Below are 20,310 nucleotides of genomic sequence, written 5' to 3'. Positions count from 1 at the left end.
CAACATAGAGAGTTTATTATTTACAATTTCATAACTTACGACTCGATTTCAACCGCGACAACGATCACTGAATATTGTAGGATCGCATTTGCTTCCAATATATTAATTTGAACCAAATGTATGACCCCATACCAAAACTTTGTATTACCTTTAATATAATTTTTTTTTCTTTAAATACCATTATTCTTGTTGTTTTGTTTTGTGTTGTTCTGCCCCCCCTTTTTTTGTTTTCCTTTCTGGTCACAATGGAAGACCAGCTGCACTACGTAAGTGCAGCTAAAAATGGGCTATCCGGCTGTCTGTTTTATCTGACTTTTTTTTGCTTGCTCCGGTGGACGTTCTTAATGTTGTTGTTGTTGTTTTTTTCTTTTTTTCTTCTTCAATTTAATGCCATGTGATTTTTTTTAATTTTTATGTTTAAGTTGATAGAATTCTTGTTATATTTCTTTTGCTACTTTCTTTTCATTGTGAATTCTTTTTTTTTTTACGGAAATAAAAACGAAACGAAACGAAACCCTTTTAGAAAACGATGAGCCTGGAAATCGGAAATAACTTTGTTGATCTCATACATTTACGTACCACCACTTTCTGAGGAAGCATGTTGTCTTTAATTTCATTCATGGCGTAATCGACTTTCTTTTCAATAATCAGTCACCATATTTGGATACTAGAATCAGATCACAGGTCATTTCCAAGCTGCTCCGTCGTACTAGGATATATAGCCTTAATGGATATAACTCCAAGCGCAATCTTTTCGGACTTCACTATTGGGCACTGCATCTCACTCTCTGTGTTGCTGTGATATTGACAATGTCTGGGGATTCAATACGTGGATGGTTTAGGATGTTTCTGCCTCTTACTCTGATATGGATTCTTTCATCTACAACAGGTTTGTACGAAACGTACTGGATGTTTCTACTATTCTATTCCAAAAGCATGGAAATGCCTATGAAATTCAAATGTGTCGAAACTTGTTTATTTTTTATCACCAGTCAGTAGTTATAGCAGTGAGTACCGGGACGGCCATAGGTTTTGTACACGAATTTTTTCGTACTTATACTATTTCTAATTGACTCGTGTACATTAACTTTGACATTGTCTATTTTCGAGAAAAAACGGACTTATAACACGCGTGTCTATGGGGTTTTGACGAGGTCCTGACTTTTTGAATTTAATTAGGGATTTGTCATTTTGGACTTGTAAATTTTTTCGATAAAAACTGACTTATAACACGCGTGTCAATGGGATTGTGACTTTATGAATTTTACTTAGTGATTTTCTTTGTTGGACTTAGTTTTTTTTTCAAGCAAAAAGTGAATTACAACACGTGTTTCTATGTGAATTTTGACATTTTGAATTTTACTTAAAGATCTTTAGGAATTATTGACGTTTTGAATAGTGGATAGGTATTTTATTTGTGGAACTGACTCTTAACACGAGTGTCTATGTAATTTTGACTTTTTGACTTTCTTTCTACCGGTATAATTTGTGTTTTACTTTCTAAGGAACGTTTACAACGCCGTTGTAGGTTGGATCAATATCTATTGTTCGATCAACTAAATAAAGGAACGTGTATTTACCCATACTGTGATCCTCGCATGGCAACACGGGGAAGCGTATTGCAGTCTATGTGTATAAAAGGTATTAACTTTGTATAGGTCTAGTTTCTTTTGTATTTGAATTACCTCTTTTCAACAATAGAACCGTCGTTTCTTATTGATCGTGTATTGAGTTTATGAACCTCTCAACAGCCTTTCGATAAATGAAGCTCGTTTTATTCCGCCCTGTTCGTACCGTCGAGTTCTTTGGACTTTCACACAACACTTTGATACTTATAGTTCAGGGCTATGTTTGGACTCTCTCAAAACATCATCAAAACATATTTGAATACACAGATAACAATTGCTATTTAGTCATGTTACTAGAGAACAGAGATAAAATATACAAAACATTTTTAACTAGAGAAATAGAACCCAAGTCACATTATTGTATTTTTTCATCGGTAAACAAAAAGTTAACACGATTGTACAGCAAACATACACGCCGTAAATCCGTAGTTTAGCGTCGTAACATGCCGTAACGCCGTATCGTTATATCCACAACGCATTTGACGGATCATTCATCTCTATGCTAAATCACCAAGTTTTCTAGAGCACCCACTCTCTTGTTGAGGTTTAACACTCTATTATTAACTCCGTAACTCTATTTCATACTTTCACCATCTCGACTCTATTTCCATACTTTCAACATCTCGACTCTTTTTCACACTTTCACCATTTCGACTCTATTTCACACGTTCACCATCTCGACTTTATTCCATACTTTCATTAATCTCGACTCTATTTCCATACTTTCAACATCTCGACTCTATTTCATACTTTCACCATCTCGACTCTATTTCATACTTTCACCATCTCGACTCTATTTCATACTTTCAACATCTCGACTCTATTCATTCTGGACATACGTTGTATGTTGTACGACTATTGTGACGTAGAATACACACATCCATGAAATAAAACACTATGTAGTACATAATTATATTTTACTTTATTTTACTATATATTTTGTTTCCGTTTCAATGTGGACAACTTTATGCAAAACCAGATTTGAATACAAAGATAAGAATTGCTATTTAGTCATGTTACTAGGGAACAGAGATAAAATATACAAAACATTTTTAACTAGAGAAATAGAACCCAAGTCAGATTATTGTATTACTTCATCGTGAATATGTAAAAACTGTTAACACAATTGTACAACAAACAATTAGTGTTTATAAATAAATATCTTTAAAACATAAAACACAATAGAAAGTGTTTTTTTCTCAGAAAGGTTGATTGATGTACAACATGTTGAAATAGAGTAAATTTGTCATCTATTACTAGGGTTGTCTACGAAGTGTTCTTTTTCAGGTTGATGTCAAGCCTTAGTTGTCGCTTCCATCTGCACCCTCCGTCTCCGTCTCTTCTTCACTATCATCGTCATTCTCATCCTGATACTGGAATAACCCCTCGAATTGTGCACCGTGTCTTGCTAAGACTCTTTTCACGGCTTTCCGAAGATTCATGCCATTTTCTACTTTTTCCGTGAGATCAGACATAATTTCATCATTGATGTCAGCGCTTCCAAGGTACACATTCTGCTGCAAGAAGTTGGAGTAAAGATCGAAAAAGCTGCGTTTGACAGCCCATAGAACTTTCACGTGAGCCTTTTCTTTAGCTTCTTCTTCATCCATACCATCGGAGATATATTTTTGATATTTTTCGTCCCTGAGGTCCTCGGTGTTTGTCATGGCCTGTTCTAACCATTCTTGATAAGCAGGGTTGTCCTCAGGTTCTTTCATGTCAGGTGTCTCTGACTTTGACGATTCATCCTCTCCTTCACTTTCTGAATCACTTTTTTTCAGATTCATCGCTAGATTCTACAACTCTTTGCTTTTTAGAGGGTGGTTCGGAGTAATCATCTTCACTAGTTTCTTCACCAGCGTTGGAATTTTCAGTCTCGTACCCATGATCTTTCATATCAGGATGTACATTCTGTGCGTGCCTCTTCATGTCGAACTTGCGACTATAGGTCTTATCGCATAGTGAACAAGCGTAACGCTTGGACATATCGAAAGTGTTCGTGTTGACTCGTTGATGTTTAACTCGGATTTGATTCAAAGGAAATTGAATCTTTATAATTATAGTTTTTCATTTGATATATTTTGTTATTTGATACGTAACGCCGTAGATAACGTCGTAAATCCGTAATGTAACGCCGTAAATCCGCAGTTTAGCGCCGTAACATTCCATAACGCCGCAATGTAACGCCACAACGCCGTATCGTATTATACACAACGCATTTGACGGATCATTCAGCTTTATGCTTCATCACCAACTTTTCTAGAGCACCCACTCTCTATTTGTGGTCTAACATTCTATTATTAACTATTATTCATCTCAGCTTCATGATCAATCATTATCTTTTTTTAGAACATCCAGTCTATTACATCTCCCCTGTATACACCTTCCTCTTCCTCCGAGAAGAAAAAAGAAAACTTCGAGAATAATTATGTAATAGAGATTTTACGGTATTACACGTGAGTAGATAATTATGTCTTTATTCCTGTTGCTATAAAGCAAATGTGACTTACTTCTTCTTCTTTTCCATTCTTTCCTTCAGCATGATCAGGTAGTTTAACCGTGCATTTAACCTATCGAGTTGAACGTGTTATATGTCAAAGTTAATGTACACGAGTCAATTAGAAATAGTATAAGTACGAAAAAATTCGTGTACAAAACCTATGGCCGTCCCTGTACTCACTGCTATAACTACTGACACTTGCGACAGATTAGTTCTTATTGATAGAAAAAAAAAACCGTCATGCTCTCGTTTTTAATACGTATAATCTCTTAACGAAAGAATGAATAAGACCCTTATAAAATTACATTATTATATAAACTAAAATGCAAATGAGCGTAGCGGGCGAGCTGTTTGAGAAATTGGAGGGGAAAATGCCCTCATTCGCTTTAGATTACGGAGCACATAATATTAGGAAGGCTATGCGAATTCTGTTGTTTCAGGGGAGACGGGTCGGGGTGGGGGTGTGACAAAAATATATTGTCTTTTCCCACTTAAAAGGGGGAATTTGGGGGAAACTTTAAAAAAATGGGGGCACTTTGCCCCCTTGCCCCCCCCCCCCGAGCGCCGCGCCTTTGCTATTTTATCCGAAGATTAAAAAACAGCTGATGAAACTTATACATTATAAAGTGAAAGCTTTCATAAACAATGATTGTTATGATTTAAATGAAACTAACATCCAATGACGGACTGTGCTTATTTGCGAGTTTGAGTCTGTCTCCTCAACAAAGGCCCGACAATGAAATTAGGATGTAAGATTTAATTTATGCATCTTCTGTAACTTTTCTAATCAGCTGATCGTCTATGTCATTGTATGTATAATGGACCCTCATCCATGATCCAAAATTATGTTTTTCTTCACATTCTATTTTTGTTGTCATGCTGAAGTAAAATTTGTTTTCTTGTACTGTAATTTGTTTTGAAATAGAAATTGCCTTTAAGTTATATCTACGGTGCCATGTCAAAATATAATAAATATCCGCTCTCTGGTACATTCATCTCAGTTGATTTTGTAACTGAGCAGCGGAAAACGTTGATTTTGTGAAAAACAAATACCAGAAGCGGTTAGAGTATGTAATTACATGAGGAAATAAAATGTTAAAGAAAATAAAGTGTCAGTAGTTATAGCAGTGAGTACCGGGACGGCCATAGGTTTTGTACACGAATTTTTTCGTACTTTATTTTATTTCCTCATGTAATTACATACTCTAACCGCTTCTGGTATTTGTTTTTCACAAAATCAACGTTTTCCGCTGCTCAGTTACAAAATCAACTGAGATGAATGTACCAGAGAGCGGATATTTATTATATTTTGACATGGCACCGTAGATATAACTTAAAGGCAATTTCTATTTCAAAACAAATTACAGTACAAGAAAACAAATTTTACTTCAGCATGACAACAAAAATAGAATGTGAAGAAAAACATAATTTTGGATCATGGATGAGGGTCCATTATACATACAATGACATAGACGATCAGCTGATTAGAAAAGTTACAGAAGATGCATAAATTAAATCTTACATCCTAATTTCATTGTCGGGCCTTTGTTGAGGAGACAGACTCAAACTCGCAAATAAGCACAGTCCGTCATTGGATGTTAGTTTCATTTAAATCATAACAATCATTGTTTATGAAAGCTTTCACTTTATAATGTATAAGTTTCATCAGCTGTTTTTTAATCTTCGGATAAAATAGCAAAGGCGCGGCGCTCGGGGGGGGGGGGCAAGGGGGCAAAGTGCCCCCATTTTTTTAAAGTTTCCCCCAAATTCCCCCTTTTAAGTGGGAAAAGACAATATATTTTTGTCACACCCCCACCCCGACCCGTCTCCCCTGAAACAACAGAATTCGCATAGCCTTCCTAATATTATGTGCTCCGTAATCTAAAGCGAATGAGGGCATTTTCCCCTCCAATTTCTCAAACAGCTCGCCCGCTACGCTCATTTGCATTTTAGTTTATATAATAATGTAATTTTATAAGGGTCTTATTCATTCTTTCGTTAAGAGATTATACGTATTAAAAACGAGAGCATGACGGTTTTTTTTTCTATCAATAAGAACTAATCTGTCGCAAGTGTCAGTAGTTATAGCAGTGAGTACAGGGACGGCCATAGGTTTTGTACACGAATTTTTTCGTACTTATACTATTTCTAATTGACTCGTGTACATTAACTTTGACATATAACACGTTCAACTCGATAGGTTAAATGCACGGTTAAACTACCTGATCATGCTGAAGGAAAGAATGGAAAAGAAGAAGAAGTAAGTCACATTTGCTTTATAGCAACAGGAATAAAGACATAATTATCTACTCACGTGTAATACCGTAAAATCTCTATTACATAATTATTCTCGAAGTTTTCTTTTTTCTTCTCGGAGGAAGAGGAAGGTGTATACAGGGGAGATGTAATAGACTGGATGTTCTAAAAAAAGATAATGATTGATCATGAAGCTGAGATGAATAATAGTTAATAATAGAATGTTAGACCACAAATAGAGAGTGGGTGCTCTAGAAAAGTTGGTGATGAAGCATAAAGCTGAATGATCCGTCAAATGCGTTGTGTATAATACGATACGGCGTTGTGGCGTTACATTGCGGCGTTATGGAATGTTACGGCGCTAAACTGCGGATTTACGGCGTTACATTACGGATTTACGACGTTATCTACGGCGTTACGTATCAAATAACAAAATATATCAAATGAAAAACTATAATTATAAAGATTCAATTTCCTTTGAATCAAATCCGAGTTAAACATCAACGAGTCAACACGAACACTTTCGATATGTCCAAGCGTTACGCTTGTTCACTATGCGATAAGACCTATAGTCGCAAGTTCGACATGAAGAGGCACGCACAGAATGTACATCCTGATATGAAAGATCATGGGTACGAGACTGAAAATTCCAACGCTGGTGAAGAAACTAGTGAAGATGATTACTCCGAACCACCCTCTAAAAAGCAAAGAGTTGTAGAATCTAGCGATGAATCTGAAAAAAGGTGATTCAGAAAGTGAAGGAGAGGATGAATCGTCAAAGTCAGAGACACCTGACATGAAAGAACCTGAGGACAACCCTGCTTATCAAGAATGGTTAGAACAGGCCATGACAAACACCGAGGACCTCAGGGACGAAAAATATCAAAAATATATCTCCGATGGTATGGATGAAGAAGAAGCTAAAGAAAAGGCTCACGTGAAAGTTCTATGGGCTGTCAAACGCAGCTTTTTCGATCTTTACTCCAACTTCTTGCAGCAGAATGTGTACCTTGGAAGCGCTGACATCAATGATGAAATTATGTCTGATCTCACGGAAAAAGTAGAAAATGGCATGAATCTTCGGAAAGCCGTGAAAAGAGTCTTAGCAAGACACGGTGCACAATTCGAGGGGTTATTCCAGTATCAGGATGAGAATGACGATGATAGTGAAGAAGAGACGGAGACGGAGGGTGCAGATGGAAGCGACAACTAAGGCTTGACATCAACCTGAAAAAGAACACTTCGTAGACAACCCTAGTAATAGATGACAAATTTACTCTATTTCAACATGTTGTACATCAATCAACCTTTCTGAGAAAAAAACACTTTCTATTGTGTTTTATGTTTTAAAGATATTTATTTATAAACACTAATTGTTTGTTGTACAATTGTGTTAACAGTTTTTACATATTCACGATGAAGTAATACAATAATCTGACTTGGGTTCTATTTCTCTAGTTAAAAATGTTTTGTATATTTTATCTCTGTTCCCTAGTAACATGACTAAATAGCAATTCTTATCTTTGTATTCAAATCTGGTTTTGCATAAAGTTGTCCACATTGAAACGGAAACAAAATATATAGTAAAATAAAGTAAAATATAATTATGTTGAGTTGATGAGATAAACACCTGTCCAGTGACCTTGCAGGGCAGTCTTATCCCTCATATAAACTATGGCAGATAAGCTTTAATAGACAATATTTTTACGAATGTTGTTACTGAACATATGAATGCTGGTCTAGTTTACAGTGAAATATCTGATCATATTTCTATATTTCTTATTTGTGATAATGATCTCATGTCTCGTACAAAACAAAAGGAAATATCAATGTCTCGTAAATTTAAAACAGAAAAATATTATCTTTAAATAATGATTTAATGATGGAAACATGGAATGATGTACTATCTTGTAGTGAAACTGATACTGCATATGGACTTTTTTGGAATATATTTTGAGCCCACTTTAATAGATGTATTCCAAAGACTAAACAAAATATAAATAAAAGAAAACCACAAAATCCACGGATAACGAAGGGAATTTTTTGGTCGATTAAGAAAAGAAATATATTGTACAAACGTAGTCTCCGACATCCAAGTAACGAGAATAAATACGAATATAACTGTTATAGGAATAAATTAACAACAATAATGAGACTCGAAAATAATATCGCTAGTGATATTCGTTTGTCTCGCAATGTGGTCAATAAGGATTCTAAAAGATCACGACGTTTCGTGCGCTGCTGCAACACTTCGTCAGGTGATAACAACTAATCTGATTGGTCGAGCACCGTGTGCGTCGACCATAGGCCTTGTGCGTTATTGTTCCAATTATCGATCGAATTACTGACCGCTGCGCCGGTCCTCCCGTAGAGTATAAAAGACGCTTGCTCACGTTAGTTTTTATCACCTGACGAAGTGTTGCAGCAGCGCACGAAACGTCGTGATCTTTTAGATTCCTTATTGACCACATTAGGAGACAAAATAATATCACTAGCGATATTATTTTCGATACTACATCCGCAATGACTATCTCGTAATATGTACTATGTAAAAGAATTTGAAAATGCTAACGGCAATATGGCATCTACATGGAAAGTCATAAAAGAAACTCTTCAAAAGCAAAAGACCAAGTCAAAAGAGATAGATTGTTTTAATAAGTATTTCGTAAATGAAGGCCCTATTCAAGCATCGAAAATAAATTCCAATGGTTCAGATTATTTACAATACCTTTCAAATCCATGTAGTAAATCATTTTCTTTATGCCTACAAACTGTGTTGAAATTTTGAATATTGTCAATTCATTGCAAATAAGTTATTCTTGTAGTCGTGATAAAATAAGTACGCACTTTTTAAAACAAATAGCAGGAAGTATTGTAACGCCTCTAGTACACATTTGTAATTTATCACTTACAACAGAAGTCTTTCCGGACTCATTGAAAATAGCAAAAGTAATTCCAATATACAAAAAAGACGGCTCTTCTCTAGTTTCGAATTACCGACCTGTTTCTATCTTACCAAGTATTTCTAAAGTCTTAGAAAGACTGGTTTATAATAGACTGTATGATTTTCTAACAAAAAATGAACTGTTGTATGAAAATCAATATGGTTTTAGAAAATGTCATTCAACGGAGTTAGCATTGTTACAATTATTTGATAGAGTGTCAAATGCCTTAGCTGATCATAAGCATGTTATTAGAGTATTCATGGCAAGGCATTTGACACTCTTGAACATACACTACTTATACGTAAATTGGAATACTACGGATTGAGGGGGTGTTGCTATACAATGGTTTAACAATTATTTAACAAATAGAAAACAATATGTATGTTATGATTCAAATGAATCAGAATTATGTTCTACAACGTGTGGAGTGCCAGAGGGGTCAATCCTCGGCCCTCTGTCATATTATGTAAATGATATTTATAATTCATCAAATGCACTACAGTATATTTTATTCGCTGATGATACCAATGCATTTTGTTCCAATTCAGATTTTCAGACCCCTTTAAGAAACATTAACGCTGAATTACCAAAATTATCAAAATGGTTTAGAAGTAATAAACTATCCCTTAATTTAAAGAAAACAAACTATATATACTTTCAGAACAGGAAAAACAGCGATGTTCCTTACATTGAAATTACTTTGGATGGTGAATTATTGGAAAAAAAGGATAGCACAAAATTCCTTGGTGTTTTGATTAATGAAAATCTGAGGTTGAACAATCATGTGCAATATATTTCTAATACTATTTCACGTAATATTGGTATTCTCTGTAAATTGAATTATTATGTCCCTTCAAATATCTTGTTTATGTTATACTGCCTTATATTTCATATTGTAACATTATATGGGAAAATTCAAAAAGCAATGTTGACGCCATTTTACTGTTACAAAAGAAAGCCATGCGTATATGTTCTGATTCTATCTATCGCGACCACACCAATCCCTTGTTTTCAAAACTAAAAACTCTAAAAGCTGATGATGTAAATATTCTACAAATTGCACTCTTCATGTTTCGCTTACAAAATGGTCTACTACCTTCATACTTCCCCCCATTGTTTAATTTGAATAAAACCATCCACTCTTATCCTACAAGGCAAACTGAAAAATTCCATTTAAGTAATCCAAAAACCGCATTGGCTCTCAAATCCATTAGACACACCGGCCCAGACATCTGGAACTCTCTGCCCATTGTAATAAGAAACCTTCGGACATTGTATTCTTTTAAGAAGGCGGTTAAAACTTGGTTGTTGTCTAAGTATTGATCCTGTCGTGTGTCGTTCTACTATATTCATGTGCGTGTGTACAGTGACTGTACATTCAACTAATAATGTGTAATCGTCCATGACCTACACTATGAATATGACAGACAAAGAAAGCGGACAAAATATGCAGTTCCTCAGGTAGACAAAGGAACATCCCTTTACTGCTATTATGTAGAAAGGTGGATATGCATGTGACACCTGTTCTACACATTTTTACATAATAGCAGTGAAGGGATGTTCCATTGTCTACCTGAGGAACTGTATATTTTGTCCGCTTTCTTTGTCAGTCATGTTCATAGTGCTAGCATCGTTTATTCATCTATGAATGAACCTGCGTTCAATCAGCAGATGTATTTGTTTTATTGAATTAAAAGAAAACCAACGCTCTTTCTCTGTCCTTTCCTTCTCTTCTCTTTAAGTCACTCTTCTGCTTTTTTATTTGTATTGTTTTATCTAAGTTGAGGGCTGCGGGCACGTGAAGCTCCTCTGCTTATGTTGTAGCCCTCCTGCATCTAATGTATGTCAATTATGCATTCAATATCTTTGTTTAACTTTGCATATTTTCTGTGTAAAATTATATACATATGAAATAATGTATCAATTCAATGTTAATTATGCATTCAATATATTTGTTTAATTTCGTTTATTTTCTGTATGTTAATTATGCATTCAATATCTTTGTTTAACTTTGCATATTTTCTGTATAAAATTATACACATATGAAATAATGTATCAATTCAATGTTAATTATGCATTCAATATATTTGTTTAATTTCGTTTATTTTCTGTGTATATACATATGAAATATTGTATCAAACCATATTATGTTCATGAAAATGTATGATGAAAAAAAGATGCAGAGAAACCAATAAATCAAATCACTGCATAAGTTTCGTTCGAGTGAACTTACACTGGCAATCAAAATGAACATAGGACCATTATTATAATCACTTAACAAAGTATGTATACTCATGGTCTACATTTCTCTCGTTCTTTCTCTCTCTCTTTGTCTCTCTTTGTCTCTTTGTATAGTTTCTCTCTCTCTCTCTCTCTCTCTCTCTCTTTCTCACTCTCGGCTCTATTTCTCATCACCTTTTATCTTTGCCCTCGTATTCACATCTTTCTATCTCCCTTTTTCTTTCCCTTCTACCCCACTCTCTCTCTCTCTTGCCCTCTCCCCCTCCTCAGCCCCCTCCCTCTGTACCTTTATCCCTCCTCCCTAATCTCTTTGGTATCAGGTGTGTAGGCCTACTGATGCAACGTATAATTCTTTGTACATGTATTTTTTGTTTTGTTTATACTACATTTCCTTTATACATTCTATGTTTATAATGATATTATTCTAGTTGTAAATTGATCCCTTAAGATAATATGTTATACAGGATAGACAGTCGATTACCAACATGATTTAGGAAAGAACTGCTCCTGCCGTAGATTAGACGCCCCTGTAGGAAATTTGTAGGAGGGGAAGGGACAAAGGTCTACCAGATGAATGAAATTAATGAAAGGGGCTAGAATTAGGGAGGGTGAAAGAGATTAATGTCATATCGTCGTTTCACTTCCGTATTCTTTTCCTTTTTTCTTCAAAATCTCCCTTTCAGGTTCTTTCCTCTATTTTCCTTTTTAAAATAAATATCATGGACAATCCGAAGACGGCGAGGGGGGGGGGGGGGGGGGGTGTTATGATGAATCCCTATCGTCAAGAATAGATTACCGTATTGATTCTTTGTATCTTATTATCTTACAGTTGAATGTCAGGTGTGTTCTACATCAGGGTTGAATGTGTTTGGTGGCTATTGTTATGTCTTCTACCGTGGTACTGGCAAGACATTCTCTGAAACACGTGCATACTGTCAAAGCTTAGGTGGTGACATGCCAATCATTACATCAGTTGAACAAAATGTACGTACGCATTTTTACCATCTAGTGTATACATGATATATTTATCAGAATTTTCATGGAGCAAAACGTATTACTGAAACCCTATACAGTTTTCCAAAATGAAACATATGCTATGCAGTATCAGCATTTGTTTGCATCTATTTCGTTTCTTCAGAACAAATAGGGCAGTAGAATATTGCCAAGACTGATAGCAACAATCGTATTCTAATTGGCAGGTTTTCTATGAAGTTAAACAATTCAAGAAAACTTGTATTGACTGGTAGGCATTACTTAAACCACCCAACGGTACACCATGGACAATTCTCAGATAAAAGCACACCACAAAACTGGTGCTTATGTCATCTGTCTCACGATTTTCTACCAGTGAACTCAAATATATAAACGTTCGTACGTGGAAGTGTTCTTAGACATTTCGCATCTGAAACTCCGATTTGAATTATTAAAAAATATTCCCATTGTAACCAGTGCCGTAATGTGCCGAAAATGTTGAGGGGGCTAGCCAGGGACGCAATGCATGCGACTCGGAAACCGATCATTTTAATTAGGGGTAGGGGTGTTCACCCCTCCCCTCCCCCGAAATGAGAACATTTTGCATTTTGCTACATTGATAATTTTTTTTCTCCAAATGTACCCCTCTTTTCTTCATAATATGAATAGGATTTCATTGCCAATACCATGAGTTTTGAGGAGGGTAACGGCCGCTATTACATCGGCTTAGAAAAGATGGATGATGGTACATACAGATGGATTGATGGAACGGCCCTAGCTGGGTATGTATCATTACTGTCATCGTGATATACTACCACTCCTTCTTTCAATTCGTTTTTCCCCATAACCATTTTTTTCTTTATGTCAGTGGTTTTAATAATTGGCATACGTGCGCGGAAAGGGGCACTAGCTATTCGAAGAGGAGGGGCAATGGAGGCAATTTGCCATCTGACTAATTCAACCAAGAAAGAATAATAAGGATCGAATTTGCAATTAGGTGAGGAATATATCGGAAACCCGAAAGCTTTTGTGATTGATTGGTTGGTTTTACCTGACTGCTAAGAAAGCATGTGTATGCTTGTAAGTCGGTGGAGCGACGGCTATAAGTCCTCCCCGAGGGACTTGTTAATGATGATTAATGCCTTATAAAAGGGCATTAGCACATCGACTTGGTTTCGAACCCAGATCTCCCGGTTACGAGATCACTGCTCTTCCAAGGAGCCATCGCGCCTTAAACCATTATTAAAATCATTATGAAATATAATCTAATTTTAATCATGACACCACATACATCATTGAATTATTGTTGATTTATCACATTTTGATCAAATCTTATTAAACATTCCAGGATTCTTCTGAGTCATGCAAAATCTTCGATGTTATCCTGATAGATTGAACTACGTCACGTGTCACAAGTTCAAATGGCTAATGTCAGATAATGGGAAAATTATTGTTGAAAGCCGAATTCATGTGGAATACTGAAAGCCATCAAGTCTCCATTCTTGATTGCATGAACTTGATATTGATCGTTAATTCATAATAAATTAGCATAAATTAGAATGGAACTCAAGTTTTGTCAACGAAGGAAAGAAACAATCCTAGCTACATGCCAAATCTACCATGTCAATGCATTTACAAAATTAGTCATAGGCACTTTGTATTGATTTACCAGAAGATACATTTTCCCCCAAAGACACTCGAGTCATGATATGATGGACCTATGTCTCATATATATATATATTTAGTATTTCCGTGGAATTTATGATGTGCTTTAAATAAACAAATTATGTAGGCCTATAATACATATAAGTTAAACCATGATTGTGGACCTATGTCTCGTATATATATATATTCAGTATTTCCGTGGAATTAATGATGTGCTTTAATCAAACAAAAATTGTAGGCCTATAATATAAGTTAAACTCTTTCAAGGTATAAAAACTGGGATTATTCACATCTTTACGAGAGGCCTGACCTACCACCTTACTGTGCTGTGATGAGATCTCGGAGCGGTGACACAATACATGGACTATGGTACCTAGTAACGTGCACATCAACAAGACGACCTATCTGCCAAATACCTAGCGGTATACCTATCGGTATGCCTATCGGTAAGTATTTCATATCGTTTTGCATATATTGATGATAATAATAATAATCTGGATTTATTCAGCGCTTAATACGAAATACCGTCTCTGAGCGCTTTACAGATATTATCACCCCTTGTTTCACCATGTTTCACCATGTTTAGTCTAGCTCTGAGGGAGCATGTAAGGTAACATTGTGCAACTTTATTCTAGATAACTATTATCAGACATTTTAAACAAAAAAAATTCTTTGAATTTCTTTTAAATATTTTTTGACCAGTTTTTATATACGGCGTGTGAAATTTAAATCATTTTTTTTTAGTAAGATCGGATTTAGAAGAGAAACCCAATGTAACCATTTTAAATAATCAATAATGAAAACAGAAAATAATGAAACCAATAATACGCAATGATGATCTTTAATAATAATAATAATAATAATAATAATAATAATGATAATAATAATGACTAACGAATAATCCTATAAGTGATATCAATACAGTTATATCAGAAAAACTTTCTGATACTAAATGACGATCAAACGCATTTTCTTTTTAATACACTTCGATGATCGTTATATATCATCCCTGCACTAGACGGGCTGTCATTTCTGTACCATCCAAAATTAATTACAAATGATACGAGCTGAAAAATAATCAACTTGTTTACTTTAATTATTATGTAAACTCTACTTAATTTACCAAGATTAAATGGGTAATAATTCACTTACACTCTTCTAGGTGATGTCGTAACATATTTGATGAAGTGAATGTTGATCGCTGAACAATAAAGAGCAATGTCACGTAAAAATATTCCGCTATATCATTTCGATGATGTTCTTTTGTCAAAATATCATTAAGTTTGGCACATGAATGGAGTTCCTCAATAATAACAATAATAATAATAATAATAATAATAATAATAATAATAATAATAATAATAATAATAATAATAATAATACAAATAATAATAAGAGTTATGATGATGATGATGATAACAATAATAATAATAAAGATAATAATATAGGATTTCCCGGCCAAATTCGCGTGTTTGTCATTCGAATTCATTTACTTTGCATTTCAGTTAGCGCAGATCGGCTTTGCCATGCCAATAATCATTCAATTTTCCAGCTTTTGTATTTAATTTAGGATTTTGGTCGAAGGGTTTCATAGATCTGTCATTCAATTTAGAAACTGCTTAACTAGCATTCAAATTAATATTCACTTGTCGAAGCGTAATTTTTATCATTCAAATTAACACCTGTCATTCGTATTCGTAATATTTTTATTCAAGTTAGGAATGTTAGGGGGAAGAATTGCAACAAACTTTTACAGTATTTAAATAATGCAGTTAAAATGCATGATTTGCCATTAGGGTCTAAGCTGTTATTCCTTTTATTTATTTTCAGGACAATGCAGATAGGTGTAGTCACACATAAAGTAGAGAAGGGGGCGAAATCAAGGGATATGGCATTTCTGCACGGACATGTTCATATACCCGGGAAAGGTGGGGGTACCCTCAATCGCCCTTTTTTACTACAGACTCGGAATTTTACAAAAGTAATTCACATAGTAATACCCAGCACGCCCCTCTGTTTTTCTTAAAGAGTTTCATGGTTTACCTGCCCGCCAGCAGATCGATGGCTAAAACATGGCTAAATAATTAATCATGTTCAAATTGTTGACGCTAGTCCCTCCCTACTCCAGTCACAATATTATGCCCTTCTTCCATAATGAAATTATGATGAAATTGTGATCAATTTATGATAAAACATAAGACAAACAACTTCCTTACATGAACATTTACAAATATACTGAGACCATCAGGTCCGTAGATGCAAGTCGTTTTTTTCTTCTTAACAATCAAACTTAAATGCTGATGAATATCAGATAAATCTAATAATAATAAGTGTATAAATGCAAGAAAATGAAATATGATGAAATACACATGAAAAAACAATCTTGAAAGAAAAAGAATGAGCTATAAAAAGTGTGTAATAAACGAGAAATGTATAATGACCATCAATTTAAGTGCACAAAGTGTTAATTTGAATGCTACAAATGAATTAGAATGCTAAAAGTACACCGTCGCGTTGTCAGAAAATCGTGTTGCGCCAAATCGAATGACCAAATAGCGAAAGAAGCATAATGTTCGTTAATTTGAATGAAACATACGTAGATTCTAACGAAAAGTCCATAGATTTGAAAACTAGAAAAGGGAATATAAACCCGAGATATACCTGACTGCACTAAAACCGTCGAATTTGAACGCAAGACAAATTAATTTGAATGACAATCTCGCGAATTTGGCCGGGAAATCCTATAATATTAATAATAATGATAAAATAATAACTTATATGATGATGATGATAATAGTAATAATAACAATAATGAAAATAATAATGATAATAATAATAATAACCTTTAATTTGTTTTGCGCATAATAATTACAATGCTATTCTCGTTGCGCTTTACATTATAATTGGAGAATATAAACATAATACAGAAATGATAAACACTACTTAAAGAAAAGATAGGTCTGAGGGGCTTTCTTAAACGTATCGAGAGAAGATGTATTCCTTATTGGTACGGGTTGAGAATTGCACAGAGCTAGAACTGATGCCATGAAGGATCGGCTTTTCCTTAAGTCTTCATGTTTACAGCGTGTACAGCCAGAAGATGTGATGGCGATCGAAGAGTACACACTCATGTGTTTATGAATAAGATTTTATATATAATATGGTGTGCATGGGTGTCGATCCCGGGGGGGGGGGGGGGATGGGGGGATGTATCCCCCCGTGCCATTACAATCAATTATGATCATATGCTAGTATTTGATTCATTTATCATTAATCTATCAACTATTTTAATCTAGTATCTGATTTATTAATTATTTATCTACTGACTCTGATGCTACCTTGGTATTTCTAACTCTTGTCCTTTCTTTTCACTACCATCGTAGTACCCACACCATCCTTGTCACCGAGTGTCTCTTCTCCACCCAAAACAAATTCAACTGGAGTCCCTTCAGGTCCAACAGCAACTGTCGTAGGAAGCACTGTCTCTTCTCCACCCAAATCAAATCCAACTGGAGTCCCTTCAGGTCCAACAGCAACTGTCGTAGGAAGCGCTGTTGGTGCTATTGTTGTGATTGTTATCGTTATTATTCTCATCATCTTTTACAAGCGAAGAAGGTTAGAAAGATACCTTGTACTTAACTGTTACCTCTCATCAGTCCATTCTCATCGTACTCCTCCACGCAAGGGTAAAACCTGATGGTCATGAAAAAAAACCTGAATTATGATTGTATTTGTTCTTTAATCTATAAAGTTATTTAATTACTTTCTTCTTTGTTTTCAAATGCTATTCAATATAAATATTCTAAAGCATAACGCTTTCTAAATGTTATGGCAGCCAGTTTAAAAGACATATTATGTTAATGACATGTATTTTAAAAATACCATAGCAATTCCCATATGCCAACTTTCATGTTGGCATGTTAATATATACCTATTAATTGGGACTCAATGTTGATATTCTAAAGCATAACGCTTTTTAAATGTTATCACAACCCGCTTGAAAGACTTATTATGTTAATGACATGCGTTATAAAAGTACCATACCAATTCCCACATGTCATGTTGACCTGTTTCTACATAACCATTCCTTGGGACTTTATTATTTGTTAAATATTATGTATTTCATCTATGCAATTTATCTATGCGTTCATACTTTCAGCGATGAATCAGCCACTACTTCGTCTCCTCAGGTTGAGAACCCTGTATTTGATCAGTCAGAGACAAACGTCCATACCTACCTAGACCCGGATACCGCTTCTCAGAGCTACGCGTATCCTACCAACCATCATATCTACCAAGATACTATATAAACCGATAAACTATCATGGCTTCCTTTTCTTTGTCCTGTGCTCATCTTTCTTCGTTTTCATTTGCCTTGACTACTCGCTTTACTCCTAAATCTTTTTATACCGGGGATCAGTTGAAATATTTCCTTTTGAAATACCATGATTTGCACATGTATGACAAATGTGGGTAAAAATAGTAGACCTTAGGTCCCACCACTACATGAAAGTCAGGGTATGGGATTAGTTTCTCTACATGAATATATACAGTGTATATATATATATATCTACATAATTATATATTCATCTTCCTTCATTGAAGTTTGCTATACACTGTCATTTTCTGAATAATGTGAATGATGTATAAGAAAAGCATGAATCTTACATCATGGAGCAACAAAACGTTATTCTATTTTCTTTTTCTTTTTTTTTCTTTCATTTTTCTATCTGCTGAGGTATCTGAAAACGAAATATATAATATGTTTTGAATGATTCAATGCAGATGCAAATAGAAGGGAACAATATTGAGCCATGTATATGCACGTATGCAATAAAGTACGAAGGCATATTCCATATCATGTTAATCGTGTTTTGAGATATCAATAGGAAAATACAATGTTCTACTGTACTTGTTGTTTGTATTGATTATTAGTGTTATTGCCTGGTATTGGTGGTGGAAAGCATTATTACCATATTTTTGGACGATAATTAATATATTACCGATTGTTATTATTATATCATTATTATTATTATTATTATTATTATTATTACTTTTATTATTACTAGTACTATTACTATACTAAGACTACTAAGTAAGCAGTGGAATTCAAGTTGATTAATAGGTCAACGATAAATGGTGAATATAAACATAGACTATGCATAATAACATAAACATGAAATCATTGTAATATATGTGGGAAGGATGTTTAGGTTAACGTTAAATAGTAGAATTAGAAGTTAATTAATAGAGTTAGATGATGCAATCCAAGTGAACATTTATATATGACCATATGAAAAATGACTTTAGCGATTTAAAGCAAATTTGGGCATACACCCGTTGAAATTGATAGGTTAAATATATATATCAGGGGGGTTACGATATTGAAGATTATTTGTTTCAATAAGTGAACACTTATACAATCATGGCCACTAGATTTTGTAGAATTTAGGTGTTAAACCACATGTATAACTTCATAAACATTGGTTGGAGTAAGAAATAAGGAATTTTCACGTGGGAAATTCAAGGACTTACTGTAGTCCATGTCACCTGAATCAATATTAGTTGCTAAATTAGGGCCTACATCTATATAGTACTCATTAAAAGCTTTTGAAATTTTAATTGGATCTGTTGTTTGTTGTTCATTAATTAAGAAACATGTATTACTTTCCGTATTTTTCTTGCCTAAGAGTTCCTTTACAGTTTTCCATAATAGATTATTGTTAGTTTGATTACTTTCTATGTTGTTAGAGTAATATAACTTCTTGGACAATCGTATAAGAGATATGAGATGATTCCTATACGTTTTATACTTCTTAAGCTTGTCGTTACATTGACTAGTGAGGGCTTCCTTATACAACTTATTACGAGCGACTATGGAGCGCAAAATACCCTCAGTAATCCATGGTTGTTTGGCTTTTTTAACTTTTTTTTTTATTTTGACAAAGGGTATATTCTTATGATAATAATAGAATATAATTTTCAGAAATTGTTCTTATGCTACATTCACGTCAGATGCAGATAATACATCGCCCCATTCGTATTGGGCTAAATCTAAGTTTAACGATTCAATATTTTATTTTGTTTGTTTTCTATGCATTGC

The 20,310-nt window shown here is 34.5% G+C and overlaps 1 protein-coding gene across 1 annotated transcript; it reads left to right on the top strand.

Annotated features, from left to right (window-relative positions):
- Nucleotides 1-563: 563 nt before the first annotated feature.
- Nucleotides 564-19,829, top strand: LOC100891023 (macrophage mannose receptor 1). The gene is made up of 6 exons (XM_030991812.1): nt 564-889; nt 12,400-12,554; nt 13,212-13,324; nt 14,475-14,653; nt 17,591-17,822; nt 18,367-19,829. Exons 1-6 carry the CDS (start codon nt 811-813, stop codon nt 18,515-18,517), a joined length of 909 nt encoding a protein of 302 aa, XP_030847672.1. The 5' UTR covers nt 564-810; the 3' UTR covers nt 18,518-19,829.
- The last annotated feature ends 481 nt before the right edge of the window (nt 19,830-20,310 follow it).

This window comes from Strongylocentrotus purpuratus, unplaced genomic scaffold, assembly GCF_000002235.5.
Source record: "Strongylocentrotus purpuratus isolate Spur 01 unplaced genomic scaffold, Spur_5.0 spur5_scaffold_2, whole genome shotgun sequence".
Lineage (NCBI taxonomy): Eukaryota > Metazoa > Echinodermata > Echinoidea > Camarodonta > Strongylocentrotidae > Strongylocentrotus > Strongylocentrotus purpuratus.
The sequence above is the reverse complement of the archived record's forward strand: the minus strand, read 5'-3'. Positions and strand labels throughout refer to the sequence as shown.